General features: G+C 46.5%; 1 protein-coding gene and 1 long non-coding RNA gene across 2 annotated transcripts in view; one reads left to right on the forward strand and one right to left on the reverse strand.

The window, feature by feature from the left end:
* The window catches only part of LOC105473027 (uncharacterized), a 65,087-nt gene extending 58,959 nt beyond the window's left edge, over positions 1–6,128 (reverse strand). Inside the window, exon 1 of the long non-coding RNA XR_011625098.1 lies at positions 5,660–6,128. This is a non-coding gene — a long non-coding RNA (uncharacterized lncRNA). The remainder of the gene's footprint in view (positions 1–5,659) is intronic.
* Positions 6,129–9,261: 3,133 nt separating this feature from the next.
* Positions 9,262–9,641, forward strand: LOC139363620 (large ribosomal subunit protein eL34-like). Its single transcript, XM_071097897.1, has one exon. The coding sequence runs from the start codon at positions 9,274–9,276 to the stop codon at positions 9,625–9,627; it is 354 nt and encodes a 117-aa protein (XP_070953998.1). The 5' UTR covers positions 9,262–9,273; the 3' UTR covers positions 9,628–9,641.
* The last annotated feature ends 4,432 nt before the right edge of the window (positions 9,642–14,073 follow it).

The raw sequence follows: 14,073 nt of genomic DNA on the forward strand, positions 1-14,073 counted from the left end.
TGCAAGGTGTGAGAACTGAATTTGGTAGTCAGGCAAACAGTGCCAATTACACCCTGCCCCTTCTGAACTATGGGATCTTGTCCTTTGTCCCTCTGAGCCCGTTTCCTCATCTGCAAAATGAAGATAATTTTATATAGTGACATAATAGTAATGAAACAGAACACCTAAGACACGCCAGCCCTCAACAAACCACCTCTGGCCCAGATGTCCTGTCTTTATCTCCTGCCATGGCACCCAAATATGTCAGCATTTGGTAAAGATGGGCTCTTCAATTTCAAAACCCAGTAAGAGTCTTCCAAGCTCTGTGAAGGAGATGCAGTCAGCAGGCAAGTGGGCAAGAAATGCATGTCAGATATTGATTGACATTCAGATATTGGTTGACTGATATTCAGCCTTCATATCCCCCTTTCCATACCCTTCTGTGTATTTTTTGGAGCCATTGGAATATTACATTTCCCAAATTCTCTCACCAGCTGGGTGCTGGATAGATAGGTTCTGCCACTGAAGGGAGACAGAAGGTAGGAAGAAGATGACCCCTAGCCTTCTCTGGCTCTGGCAGAAGCAGCCAATTGCAGACAAGAAATGGGCTGCAGCAGAATACCAGTTCCAATCGTGGCAGCAATCACAGCTCCTAGTCAGGCCACTTGTCATCTGGAGCAGCATAGCGGTGAGTGTGAACCCACAGGTGTCAGCCCGAGGTGGTGGGAGGTCCCTGATCTCTAGATAAACCCATGTCTCCATTTTGCAACTCCAGCCCTTACAAAACCTTTGTAACCAGTCCCCTGCATTCAATCCCTTTCTGCTTGAAATATCTAGAATGGTTTGTGTTTTTTGGACTGGACTCCTGATTGACACAACAGGCTTGAAAGAGCCAATCCAGAACTGTCTCCTAACGTTTTAGAATTCTTCTGTTTATATCAGTTGTTCCCAACTCAGGCTGCCTATTAGACTCATCTAGAAGCTTAAAAACACTGATGCCAGCTGGGCACAATGGCTCACGCCTGTAATCCAGGCACTTTGGGAGGCCAAAGTCGGAGGATTGCTTGAGTTCAGGAGTTCAAGACCAGCCTGGGCAACATGGCAACATGGCAAGACCCCATCTCTACTAAAAAGACAAAAAAATAGCTGGCATAGTGGTGTGCACCTGTGGTCCCAGCTACTCAGGAGGCTGAGGTGTGAGGATCACTTGAGCACAGGGGGCCGGAGGATGCAGTAAGCCAGGATCACACCACTGCACTCCAGTCTGGGCAACAGAGTGAGACCCTGTCTCTCTCTCTCTCTCTCTCTCTCTCACACACACACACACACACACACACACACACACACACACTACAAAAACAAAACAAACCCCAAAAACACCACATTGATGCCTATATGCTCTATACTTTCAGAGATTCTGGCTGAATTGCTCAGACACCAGAGCTTTTTAAACTCACCCAGGAGATTTCAATGTGCAGCCAGCTCTGAGATCCACTGGTCCATTTTTAAGCATTTTCTCTGAGACAGAGTCTTGCTCTGTCATCAGGCTGGAGTGCAGTGGCGCAATCATGGCTCACTGCAATCTCCGCCTCCTGGGCTCAAGCGATTCTCCTGCCTCAGTCTCCTGAGTAGCTGGGATTACAGGCGTGTGCCACCATGACCAGCTAATTTTTGTAGAGGTATTTCACCATATTGCCCAGGATGGTCTCAAATTCCTGGCCTCAAGTGATCTGCCTGCCCTGGCCTCCCAAAGTGCTGGGATTACAGGCATGAACCACTGCACTCAGCCTGAGATCCACTGCTCTCTGTCATGCCAAGCTATTTCTGGCCTTTCCCTATTATCGAAAGTGGACCAGCAGTGGATCCAGGGCTACATCAGCCAACTGCAGCAAACTTAGAACAATTATTAAGCTATTATCAATGTAATGAGATTTCAGGTGATTTAATTTTCTTTCTTATACTTTTCTGAATTGTTTTAATGAACATTGTTTTAAATTATTTTGAAGGCTATTTTCACAAAGAAAAATGATCTTCCTGTCTTCTCTAGCATATAACTATACTCACATCACTAAATCTAGCCCAAGCTAAAACTATATTCCATGAGCCTAGTTTATACATCCTCAAAATTCATTCTTAGAAACATCATCAGGGCTTTTGAAAATGTAAATAAGCAACAGGTTACAGATATGTAGCAATAGTGTTCTCATTGTTGTGGTTGTGTTCTGGGTGAATGGAACCCCTGGGCTGCCCACTCGGAACTCTAAGCAATCTCATATTTAACCCAGCATGCTGCACAAATGATCATTTTCTATTATCATATCCTTGGTCATTTCACATCCTGCTCAATCCCACCCTGCTCCTCCCCAGGCCATATTGTATTTGGATTTAGGTTACTGGCATAGCAAAACGAGAAGTAGGTCATGAAGCAATTCATACTCCAAGGGAGGGACTGCCTCCTTAGGCAGAGGAGAGGCAATCCAACCCTTGTTAGGCAAGGGTCCTTCTTGAGGCAACCCTCTTGAAACTCAACCTTCCTAGTTTCAGAAGTCTTTGAGGACTGGGATTTGCTGTTGTTAACCTAACTGAGACCCGTGATTTCGGTTTCCAATTTAATCTAATCCAACGCTTCCCCACTTTTTTCATATCATGGCTCAGTGTAACCCATACTACCTCTAGATCACCACACCAAGCTGTGTACTCATAGCCAGAGACACCAAACTGTCACGCCTTCGGGCTGCTGGCCATGCCATTTCCTCTGGATGATATATTCTTAAGGTTAGGTAAGCCCTGGAAGCATATGGGTATTTATTATACACCACACACACACTTTGCTAGATTCCAGCACTACGTTAATCCCCAACCCGCGCCATCAGCTCTTAGTAGCCTGGCCCAATGTCATCTCCCTCACAAAGTTTTTTTTGTTTGTTTTTTGTTTTTGTTTTGTTTTGTTTTGTTTTTTGAGACAAAGTCTTGCTCTATCACTTAGGCTGGAGCACAGTGGTGTGATCTTGGCTCACCGCAACCTCCTCCTCCCCAGTTCAAGCAATTCTCCTTCCTCAGCCTCCCAAGTAGCTGGGATTACAGGCATGCATCACCATGCACAGCTAATTTTTGTATTTTTAGTAGAGATGGGGTTTCACCATGTTGGCCAGGCTGGTCTCAAGTTTCTGACCTCAAGTGGTCTGCCCATCTTGGCCTCCCAAAGTGCTGGGATTACAGGCATGAGCCACCAGGCCCAGTCCTCCTTCACAAATTTTTCCTGGACTTCGCCACAGATAAAATTAATGGTTTTCTCAATCTCTGTTCCAACACAGTTATTTACACATGAAATAAGCCCTTGACATTCATAAATTTAAAATTCCTCGTTTAGGCAATTCAAAAGTTAGTCTACAAAGTGAGTCTACGGGATGTGATCATTTGTCATTTTGCCAAAGCACAAATGGGAATCGTTCTCACTAAAGAGCTGGAGAAGAGTGAGTCTACTTCCTCTTGGAAGCCTTTCCTAATACTCCATCCTACTCAGCCTCAGATTGATAGCCCTCTGAATCAGCTGGGATACTCCCAACTCTGATGGAAAACGGGAATAACTACATTTAATTTCTCCACAACAAGGAGTCCAAGGTGGGTGGTTCCAGGGTTTGCTCAGCTCCTCAACAATGTCAGGGGTCTGGATCGGGACTTTTGCAAGCCTCTTGGCCAAGTGCACTTCATCACATGATACCAGTAGCTCTAAACAGCAGCTCCCCACATAACCTCATTTCAGGAGATAGAGACCAAAGACAGCCAAGAGTCCCGAGTGAAACCCTGCCTTCCAGCCTAAAACAGCCTGAAGGCTGAAAAACCTGTCTGCTGGTCGAGAATGAAGTCTGCTCTTTCCCAGCTGATTCTGAATAATGCCTGCTTGTGCACTGAGAGGATCGGGTGGAGCCTTGGGAAGTTCACACCGTTTTGCGGCGGGGAGGAGTCTGGCCTCTTCAGTGCCTGTGTGGTAACCTGGGATTCAGACTGTGAGGTGGGAGGTTGTTGGAAAGACCCCCTCTCACTTTGCTGAGGGTTTTTCTTTCTTTTTCCTTTTTGCCTAATAAATTCCATTTTCCTCACCCTTCCGTGTGTCCACAGGCCTAATCTTTCCTAGTTGTGTGACAAGAACCCAGTTTTAGCTGAACTAAGGATAAAGTTCTGCAACACAGGATGGGATGAAAAGATAGGCCTCCTTCCCATGTCACATTTTACCAAGAAGCAAAAAGTTAGCCTAAAACTCCATTGACTTTTCCTCTCATTTAATCAGTCAGAATTTGGTCATGTGCCTAACCCTAAACCAAATACTAGAACAGGTAAACCAAATCACCATGCTTGATTGCGATTAGTAATCTTCAGGCCAACAGCAACAGCATCACTTGGGAACTTGTTAGAAATGCAAATTCTTGGGGGCAGGCACGATGGCTTACACATGTAATCCCAGCACGGTGGGAGGCCAAGGCAGGTGGATCATTTGAGGCCAGGAGTTCAAGACCAACCCTGGCCAACATGGTGAAACTCCGTCTCTACTAAAAATACAAAAATTAGCTTGGCATGGTGATGCACGCCTATGGTCCCAGCTGCTTGGGAGGCTGAGGCAGGAGAACTGCTTGAACCCAGGAGGCAGAGGTTGCAGTGAGCCAAGATTGCAACGAGAGATTCTGTCTCAAAAAAAAAAAAAAAAAATGCAAATTCTTAGGCTTCACCTAGACCTACTGAATCAGAAACTCTGGGAGTGAGGCCCAGGATTCTGGGTTTCAACAAGCCCTCTAGGTGACTCATGCAAGCCAAAATTTGGAATCACTGGCTTAGATGTATCATAGTTAATCCTGAGCCTGGGGGAGGGACCTGAGCATCCTGCCTTTTAGAATAAAATCCAGATTCTATAAACTAAGAAGAAGAGAGTTATGCTGATGGGTAGATGGCACTCTCCTATTATTTCCATTTAAATAATCACAATTACATTTATTTACCAGTTGATTTTTCTTGCTGACTCCCTGACTCAACTGCATGCTTCCTGAGAGCACGAACTTTGTCTTTTATTATCATTTCTGGCCCTAGCACAATAGAAGGGGCTCAATCAATGCATGCTGGACAAAGGATAAACGGTAAAGTAGTCTCTCCTTTCTAATTGCCCACCGCCTTAACAGCTGCTTCCTGCTGCTTTCCACTTAAAGAACATTTTCACATCAGTTCATGTCAGTGAGCTGAGAGCTGTCTCTACCAGGGGGTCTAAGAACAATGATTCCTTTGCATATGGGTGCAAGTGTAGACTCTGGCTTCCTGAATGCGTGTTGGACCTTTATGTGCATTCATTTCTATTCAAGGGTGTCCTTGGAGAGCACTGCTGTACAATGGCACAACTGAATACGATTGTTGAGCTGAGTTCTGGCTGCTGACTCCTGCCTGGCAATCTTTCTCAGAGGCAGCTGTGTACTCAGAGTCAAACATGACCTGGAAATAAGCCTCCAGGCTTCATCCGCAGCGAGAGCAGCATCGAGGCAACGGCAGATAGCTGCCCTCATGTTGTTCTGCCCAGCACAGTGACCTGGACAAGCCTCCCAGGCCTTCTGAAGGCACTTGTATTAGGTGCGAGGGACAGAAACCCAAACTCAAAGTGGTGAGAACAAAGAGGTGAGGGAAGACTTAGAGGCACATATACCTGCAAAGTCCTAGGGTAGGATCAGTTTCAGCTGTAGCCGGATCCAGATGCTCAACGTCCTCAGGAAACTCCTTTCTTCATTGCTCAAATGGATCTCTTCTAGTTGGCTTCACTCTCCCATAGGTTTTCACAGAATAAGCCAGGAACAGCTCCAGACTTACATACCATCCGCTTGGCATTTGCAGCAGAAAGCCCCTCTTTCACAACAGTGTCAGCAAAAGTCCCAGAGCTGACTCTCCTCATCCTAACTTAGGTCACATGAACATTCCAGGGCAATCAATGGCTGAGGCTGGCATAAGTGCCCAGCTTGGAGCAGGGGCATTGGGTAGGATGGAATCAGTCTCACCTGAACCACAGGGACTTACAGTGAAAAAGGTGTACCCCCCAGCCCTCCCCCGCCACCAAATCATAGTGCTGTTACCAGAGGAGCGGGGAACGGCTGCAGAACAGGCAAAACCCACAGATGTCCCATCTAACCACTGTTCCTTCTTTTGGGTCCTTGAGTAGCACTTCATAAAAAAGGGCACCCACATACATGCAGAGCTAGGTATCATTTTCCAAAACAGGGAAGGAAATAAAGTGCCTCCTAGAGACAAACAGTGCAGACTCTCTTTCTCACTGGCTTGAAATAGCTCCCAGCGCTACAGAGCAGGGCTGAGGGACGGCACCAGCAGCCTCACTCTCGGTGTAATTTAATCCTCCGGAGCATCTGCCCTGAACATTCAGCTCCACGAACACCCACTCCCCCGCCCTCTGCTGTGGTCCACCCCCTCCCTCCCATGGTTTCTTGGCCTGCTTTACTGTCTTTTTGTAATCATCAGCTAACATCTGCTACATTTTATTCGTGGCAGGAAGGATTTTTTTTTTCTCCTTTACCCTTCTTCCTCCTGGGGTTGAATGCAAAATAGACTAGAATAACAAAATGAGGCAGACAGGCTTCTTAACATAATAACCTAAAAATGTGTGAAGCTGGGAAGTGTCCAATATTTGGATCCCTCCCTCTGCGACTCCCTGAGAGCAGGCCCTCTTTTTCCAGCACTCTCCTGGCTCAAAGCCCTGGATCCATCCAGGAAAGAACAGGATGAAGCTGAGGGACTGGCAATTTAAATTGAGGAAAAAGGGCAAGGGGTTAAGAGAAGGCAGAGCACCGTAAGAGGTAGAGATCAGGAATTCAAGGAATCAGGATCTCAGCTCATTGCAACCTCTGCCTGCCAGATTCAAGCAATTCTCCTGCCTCAACCTCCCGAGTAGCTGGAACTACAAGCACGCGCCACCATGCCCTGCCAATTTTTGTATTTTTAGTAGAGATGGGGTTTCACCATGTTGGTGAAACCTCCAACTCTTGACCTTGTGATCCGCCGGCCTCAGCCTCTCAAAGCGGTGGGACCACAGGCATGAGCCACCGTGCCCAGGCAGATCCAGCCTATCTTAGCCAGAAAAAAACAACATGGTTTTTCTTTCTTTCTTTCTTTCTTTCTTTCTTTTTTTTTTTTTTTTGAGACGGAGTCTCGCTCTGTCGCCCAGGCTGGAGTGCAGTGGCACGACCTCGGCTCACTGCAAGCTCCGCCTCCCGGGTTCACACCATTCTCCTGCCTCAGCCTCCTGAGTAGCTGGGACTACAGGCGCCCACCACCGCACCCAGCTAATTTTTTGTATTTTTAGTAGAGACGGGGTTTCACCGTGTTAGCCACAATGGTCTCGATCTCCTGACCTCGTGATCCGCCCGTCTCGGCCTCCCAAAGTGCTGGGATTACAGGTATGAGCCACCGCACCCGGCCCCTTTTTGTTTTTGTTTTTGTTTTTGTTTTTGTTTTTTCAGATGAAGTCTCACTCTGTTGTCCAAGCTGGAGTACAGTGGTGCAATCTTGGCTTACTGCAACCTCCATCTCCCAGGTTCAAACAATTCTCCTGCCTCAGCCTCCGGAGTAGCTGGGACTACAGGCATGCGCCACCATGCCCAGCTAATTTTTGTATTTTTAGTAGAGACGGAGTTTCTCTATGTTGGCCACACTGGTCTTGAACTCCTGACCTTGTGATCCATCCACCTTGGCCTCCCAAAGCCCTGGGATTACAGGCGTGAGCCACCACGCCCGGCCCACACAGTGGTTTTGCAAAGTCTTTTTAACCCATAGCCTTCAGTCATGTGAAACTGCTGTCTGGAATTTTTATTCTCCTGTGACCATGCTGTATTATTCCTGTCTCAGGACCACCCACAAATCTCCAGCTGCTTTGTGGACCCTCTCATGGACATCCTTTCAGACTCGGTGTCTGTACTCCATCAGCAAATCCATGTGTGCCACAGATCAGACAACTACTTTTCTTCCAACACAGGGGTAAACCTATGGGATTATAGATTTATTTATTTTAAAAGCATTTGACTAGTAAATTGCAAAGCATAATATATCATAAGAAGGATATTTTGCTGATTTCAAAATTCTCTATTGAATGTATTTCTCAAATGAATGTATTTGTTCTCCTCTACTGAACCTGTAAAACTCCCCTACATGTGAATACTACGAGTCCTTTTCAAGGAACTCACTCTGTCTTCTCAACAGTTAAGTGAAAGCTGACTTCTCTATTTCTTGGTTTCTTCCAATGGAACCCTTCTTTTCTTCCTACAGACCCCAAAGACTCATTTGGTTTTCTTCTCCCTTGGCCCCATCACTGTTTCTACTTTCTGTGTCTTTTGTGTCTGTATTGGTCAGGATTATTAGTGGCAGACAAGAACCCTCTCTAACTAGTTTAAACACAAAGAGATTAATTCAAAGGTATTAGGTAATCTAATGCTTTTTTTTTTTTTTTTCAAGATGGAGTATTGCCCTGTCGCCCAGGCTGGAGTACAATGGCACAGTCTTGACTTGCTGCAACCTCTGCCTCCTGGGTTCAAGCAATTCATCTGCCTCAGTCTCCTGAGTAGCTGGGATTACAGGTGTGTGCCACCACACCCGGCTAATTTTTGGGTTTTTTTGTTTTTTTTGTTTTTTTGAGATGGAGTCTCGCTCTGTTACCCAGATTGGAGTGCAGTGGTGTGATCTCCATTCACTGCATGCTCCGCTGCCTCCCAGGTTCACGCCATTCTCCTGCCTCAGCCTCCCTAGAAGAGCTGGGACTACAGGCGCCCACCACCACGCCCGGCTAATTTTTTCGTATTTTTAGTAGAGACGGGGTTTCACCGTGTTGGCCACGCTGGTCTCGATCTCCTGACCTCAAGTAATCTGCCCACCTCTGCTTCCCAAAGTGCTGGCATTACAGATGTGAGCCACCGTGCCCAGCCTGCTAATGCATTTTTGAGAGGACTAAGGGACCAGCTTTGAACTAGGGAACCACCCTGGTAGGATCTTCTAACAAGAACCTCACTATTGCCACTACATGCCTCTTGGCATCTCTGACCAGGATTCTCTTTATAATCCCAGCGCATGGTAGTCACATTGTAGACATCTTACAATTTCCACCAGATGGAGTCTTATTCTAATACACTGGTATACTAATGATTGATATATTAGAATGGAAGGGAGGTATCAAGGTAAGGGACTTCAGAGGCCTGAGAGTGGAGGAAATTGCTGCCTTTAAAATACAAGGAGTTCTTCCGGGGACGTTGTCTGCAGGTACTCAGAATGGTCCAACTTTTGACATACCTACGTAGGCTTTCCTACAATACAGCCTCTAACAAAACTAGGCTGTCCCGAACCCCTGGTAATAGAATTGTTTACCTTTATACCAAGAAGGTTGGGAAAGCACCAAAATCTGCATGTGGTGTGTGCCCAGGCAGACTTCGAGGGGTTCGTGCTGTAAGACCTAAAGTTCTTATGAGATTGTCCAAAACAAAGAAACATGTCAGCAGGGCCTATGGTGGTTCCATGTGTGCTAAATGTGTTCGTGACAGGATCAAGCGTGCTTTCCTTATCGAGGAGCAGAAAATCGTTGTGAAAGTGTTGAAGGCACAAGCACAGAGTCAAAAAGCTAAATAAAAAAATGAAACTTTTTTGAGTAATAAAAATGAAAAGACTTGCTGTAAAAAAAAAAAAATACAAGGAGTTCATGTATTTTACAGATGGAATTGAGGTGCTTCAGGCAAAATTAGGTGTCTTTTTCTAATTAATACAAAGATGCTGTACAGGTTAGCCGTAACCATACCCATGAAACCAGAAATGAAACAATAGAGACTTTACCACACCTGTGTCAGAAAAAATAAAACCTCCCCTAGGGGTGCTTTCAGAAGATGCTGCCTTCGACCCCTCAGCCAGGGTCTCACACTTCTACCTTGAAGTCTCACCCAGTGGGTGTTCTGATGGAGTAGGGTCTCCTGAGGAAGCCTAATTACCAAGGAGTCTAGTACTTATAGGCTTCTGCTGTCCAGCCCCTGCATATGGGAATTCATGGAATGACGTTCTGCAAACCAATCTGCAGTCACAATCTCAGATTTGCAGTGAAGCAAGCACATCATGCCCCTGCTCTCCACTTTTCGCAGCCTCTGAAAAACACCACTCAGCCTCTGATCTTTAAAAGATTCTGCTGATCCCTGTGGCGTAAATCTGAGAAGCTATGCAGGAGAGAGAAATTCTGGAATCAGCAAAAATGTCCCTTTTTACAATGCATTATGTTTTGCAATTTACTATTGAATGTTGTATTCTATTTACAAAGCTGCTGAAAATCTCAAAAAGTTTTCTCTTGATATATTTCTTTAGTATATTGAAATGCAAATGAGCTCCGCTTCAACTAGGTAATCTGAGCACACACATGAATAATTACCACTCCCACCACCCGATGCCTCATTAAAATGACTGTAAAGGAGAAGAATGCAAAGGAGGTGTCAACAGCTAAGGGTTTCAGAGGCCTGAGAGTGGAGGATGTCCCCACCTTTAAAATACAGAGTGTGCCTGACCCAGGGAAGAAAGTGGGCAGCCCCTCAGAGAGTCTGTGTCAAGCGGCCAAGCTGTCCACAGATAGCAGCTGCTGGGTCCGCTGGCTTGCCCCACTTTCCCAAATAGATGTCATTTACTACTCAGAACACAGCAGACAGCATGACCCCAATGTTCGCATCAGTTCTGCTTGCCCTCAAGCCTCATGGGGGCAATACCAGTGCTGGTCAGGTGAATACTGCCCCTGAGGAACACTGAGTTCATGAAACCCCCAGTTTTCCAAGGGAACCGCTAGCACACTTGCCCCAACTTTGCCCCAGAGGAAGACACTATCTTTTTTTTTTTTTTTTTTTTTTTTTTTTTTTTTTTTTTGAGACATAGTCTTGCTCTGTTGCCTAGGCTGGAGTGCAGTGGTGAAATCTCGGCTCACTTTGCAAGCTCTGCCTCCTGGGTTCACGCCATTCTCCTGCCTCAGCCTCCAGTAGCTGGTACTGTAGTCACCCGCCACCACGCCCGGCTAATTTTTGTATTTTTAGTAGAGATGGGGTTTCACCATATTGGCCAGGCTGGTCTCGAACTCCTGACCTCAGGTGATCCACCTGCCTCTGCCTCCCAAAGTGTTGGGATTATAGGTGTGAGCCACCGTGACTGGCTGACACTGTCTTTATCACAGTGATATGGCTCTGAATAGTGGAGGAACACCAGAATTCTTGGTCCTCATGTCGGTTTAGATAAAAGTACATGGACACAGGTGGAGTGGTTTTAAGGAGTGGAGAGTTTAATAGGCAAGAAGGAAAGGAGACGACAGAAGGAAGAAGCTCCCTGTACAGAGACAAAGGGGGAGGGGCTCCAAAGCCAAAAGAGGAGGTCTCCACCTGCCAGGGATACCAGCCAGGTATATAAGCAAAGGCTAGAGGAGGCGGTGTTGGATTTGCATAGGGCTCAGGGGATTGGTTTGACTAGGCATGTCATTCATGTAGCCCGAGAAAAAGCTGGCCTTCCCACCCCAGCCTTTTAATATGCACATATAGGGCACCAAGATGTTCTACACATGCGGGGATATGTTGGGGCAGCCATGTTGCCAGGAACCTGTGGAGAAAGGGCAAGAAGGTGGAAGGAATCTCCATGTTTGGGTGGACCCAGTTTCTAATGGCTTGCATTGCATATCAAAGGTAGCTGGCCTGGCTCTAACAGCCAGGGCTTTACAAGAAACTTTTCCGGAGACGCTTTAAAAAGTGAAAACTTCCCAAGGACCCCTTTTCCTACAACAACAGAGGTCAGGAAACAAAACTGTCCTCTGACCCAGAGGGAGACACGTCTCTGGCTTCCAAAGATGTCTGCTAAACAAACAATCTTTAAAAGATTATCTGGGCCGGGCGCGGTGGCTCAAGCCTGTAATCCCAGCACTTTGGGAGGCCGAGATGGGCGGATCACGAGGTCAGGAGATCGAGACCATCCTGGCTAACACGGTGAAACCCCGTCTCTACTAAGAAATACAAAAAATAGCCGGGCGAGGTGGCAACGCCTGTAGTCCCAGCTACTCGGGAGGCTGAGGCCGGAGAATGGCGTGAACCCGGGAGGCGGAGCTTGCAGTGAGCTGAGATCCGGCCACTGCACTCCAGCCTGGGCTACAGAGCGAGACTCCGTCTCAAAAAAAAAAAAAAAAAGATTATCTGGCCGAAAGTTGCCATAAAACGTGTCAACCACCAAGAGAAAGGCCTCCCAACATTCTGTAGGTAGGAGAGGCAGATGGTGAAGTGAAGTGGAAAACAAAGAGTTCAATGAAACATCTGTGGGCCGGGCACAGTGGCTCACGCCTGTAATCCCAACACTTTGGGAGGCCAAGGCAAGTAGATCACTTGAGGTCAGGAGTTGGAGACCAGCCTGACCAATGAGGTGAAATCTCGTCTCTGCTAAGAAAATACAAAAATTAGCTGGGCACTGTGGCAGGTGCCTGTAATCCCAGCTACTCAGGAGGCTGAGGCAGGAGAATTGCTTGAACCCTGGAGGTTGCAATGAGCCGAGATCGTGCCACTGCCCTCAAACTGAGTGACAGAGCGAGACTCTGTCTCAAAAAAAAAAAAAAAAAGAGAGAGAAAGGAAAAGAAAGGTCTGTGTAAGAGGGAAAATGTCTAGATAGCCACTGCTCCGGTCCTAGGTGGGTGGATAGGGAAGTCATAAGCTGGTACCTTTCCACCCTCTCAAACTCCAAGACCAATGTAGGGGGATTCCACCCCATGAATTTCAGGTTACAGCTTCCTTTTCTGGGGCTTATTGAAGTCACAGGGTGTTATGAAGTGTGGGTTAACCTTACAGGAAAAGTAATATAGGGGCTGAGCAAAGGTTTGGAGATGGATAGGAGTCACTAGATTGCACTGACATTGAAGGAGATGCTGGCTACTATTAAAGAGATGGTTCTCAAGGGATGTCAGTGGGAAGCAGAGCCAGCCAAGCCCCTGGGGGCAGGTAAGGACCCGTAAGGACCACTGATCTGCAGATAACAACTCAGCTCCCACCCAGTTCCTGGGTTCTTGAACAAAACCCTTTAAAGAAAAGTCCCTTATTCCTGTCCAGGTGGTCCCTTCAGGTCAGGCCCTCTCTCAGAGAAACCCCTAAACCTTCATCCCTACTCCCATCCTCCCCTGGAGATGTTCACCTTTTAGAATCCAGCTCTACAGACAAAGCATGGAGGAGTCAACTATGGATACAGAACAGAATGTAAAGCTTTATCAGCCTGACGAGGTGAAAGTGAAACGACAGATGGCAGAAATTGGGAAGTAAAAGATGGACAGAAGTGTTTAATGGAAAGGTAAGCTTTCTTTCTGTTTCAATAGAGGGAGAAGAAGATACTCCTTGAAATTACTAGAACAGGAGAGATTCCAGTCCATTACTTACTGTTAGAAACCAGTAGAGGAACTAAAAATAATGATACAGCTCTACTGGGGCAGGAGTGTGAACAAGTTAAATCCTTATCTTTCACAACAGGAAGTTAAGAGATAATGTCTAAAGATGATAAACCAGGAAACAGCAAGCAGTGTGTGTATTTAGACACACAGGTAATTACTAAAAACTGAAACCAAACCTCTGGGTGGCAGACTGGGCACAGGGATAGGTGGATGCCTCTGTAGAATTTAATTTTGTGTGTGTGTGTGTGTCTCTCCACCTTTTCTATTGGGTTCCACGAATAAAAGGTTCTTTTTGTTGTTGTTGTTTGTTTTGTTATTGTTGTTTGTTTGTTTGAGATGGAGTATCACTCTGTTGCCCTGGCTGGTGTGCACTGGTGCAATCTCGGCTCACTGCAACATCTGTCTCCCGGGTTCAAGAGATTCTCATGCCTCAGCCACCCCAGTAGATAGGATCACAGGTGCATGACACCACGCCCAGCTAATTTTTGTATTTTTAGTAGGGATGAGGTTTTGCTATGTTGGCCAGGCTGGTTTGAACCCCTGGCCTCAAGTGATCCACCCGCTTTGGCTCCCCAAAGTGCTGGGATTACAGGTGTGAGCCACCACACCCAGCCTGTTTGTTTTGGAGACGGGGGTCTCATCATGTCAC

This window comes from Macaca nemestrina, chromosome 6, assembly GCF_043159975.1.
Source record: "Macaca nemestrina isolate mMacNem1 chromosome 6, mMacNem.hap1, whole genome shotgun sequence".
NCBI classification, from domain to species: Eukaryota; Metazoa; Chordata; class Mammalia; order Primates; family Cercopithecidae; genus Macaca; species Macaca nemestrina.

Coding starts and splice junctions, on each gene's coding strand:
- LOC139363620 (XM_071097897.1), top strand. CDS start 9,274: ATGGTCCAACTTTTGACATACCTACGTAGGCTTTCCTACAATACAGCC.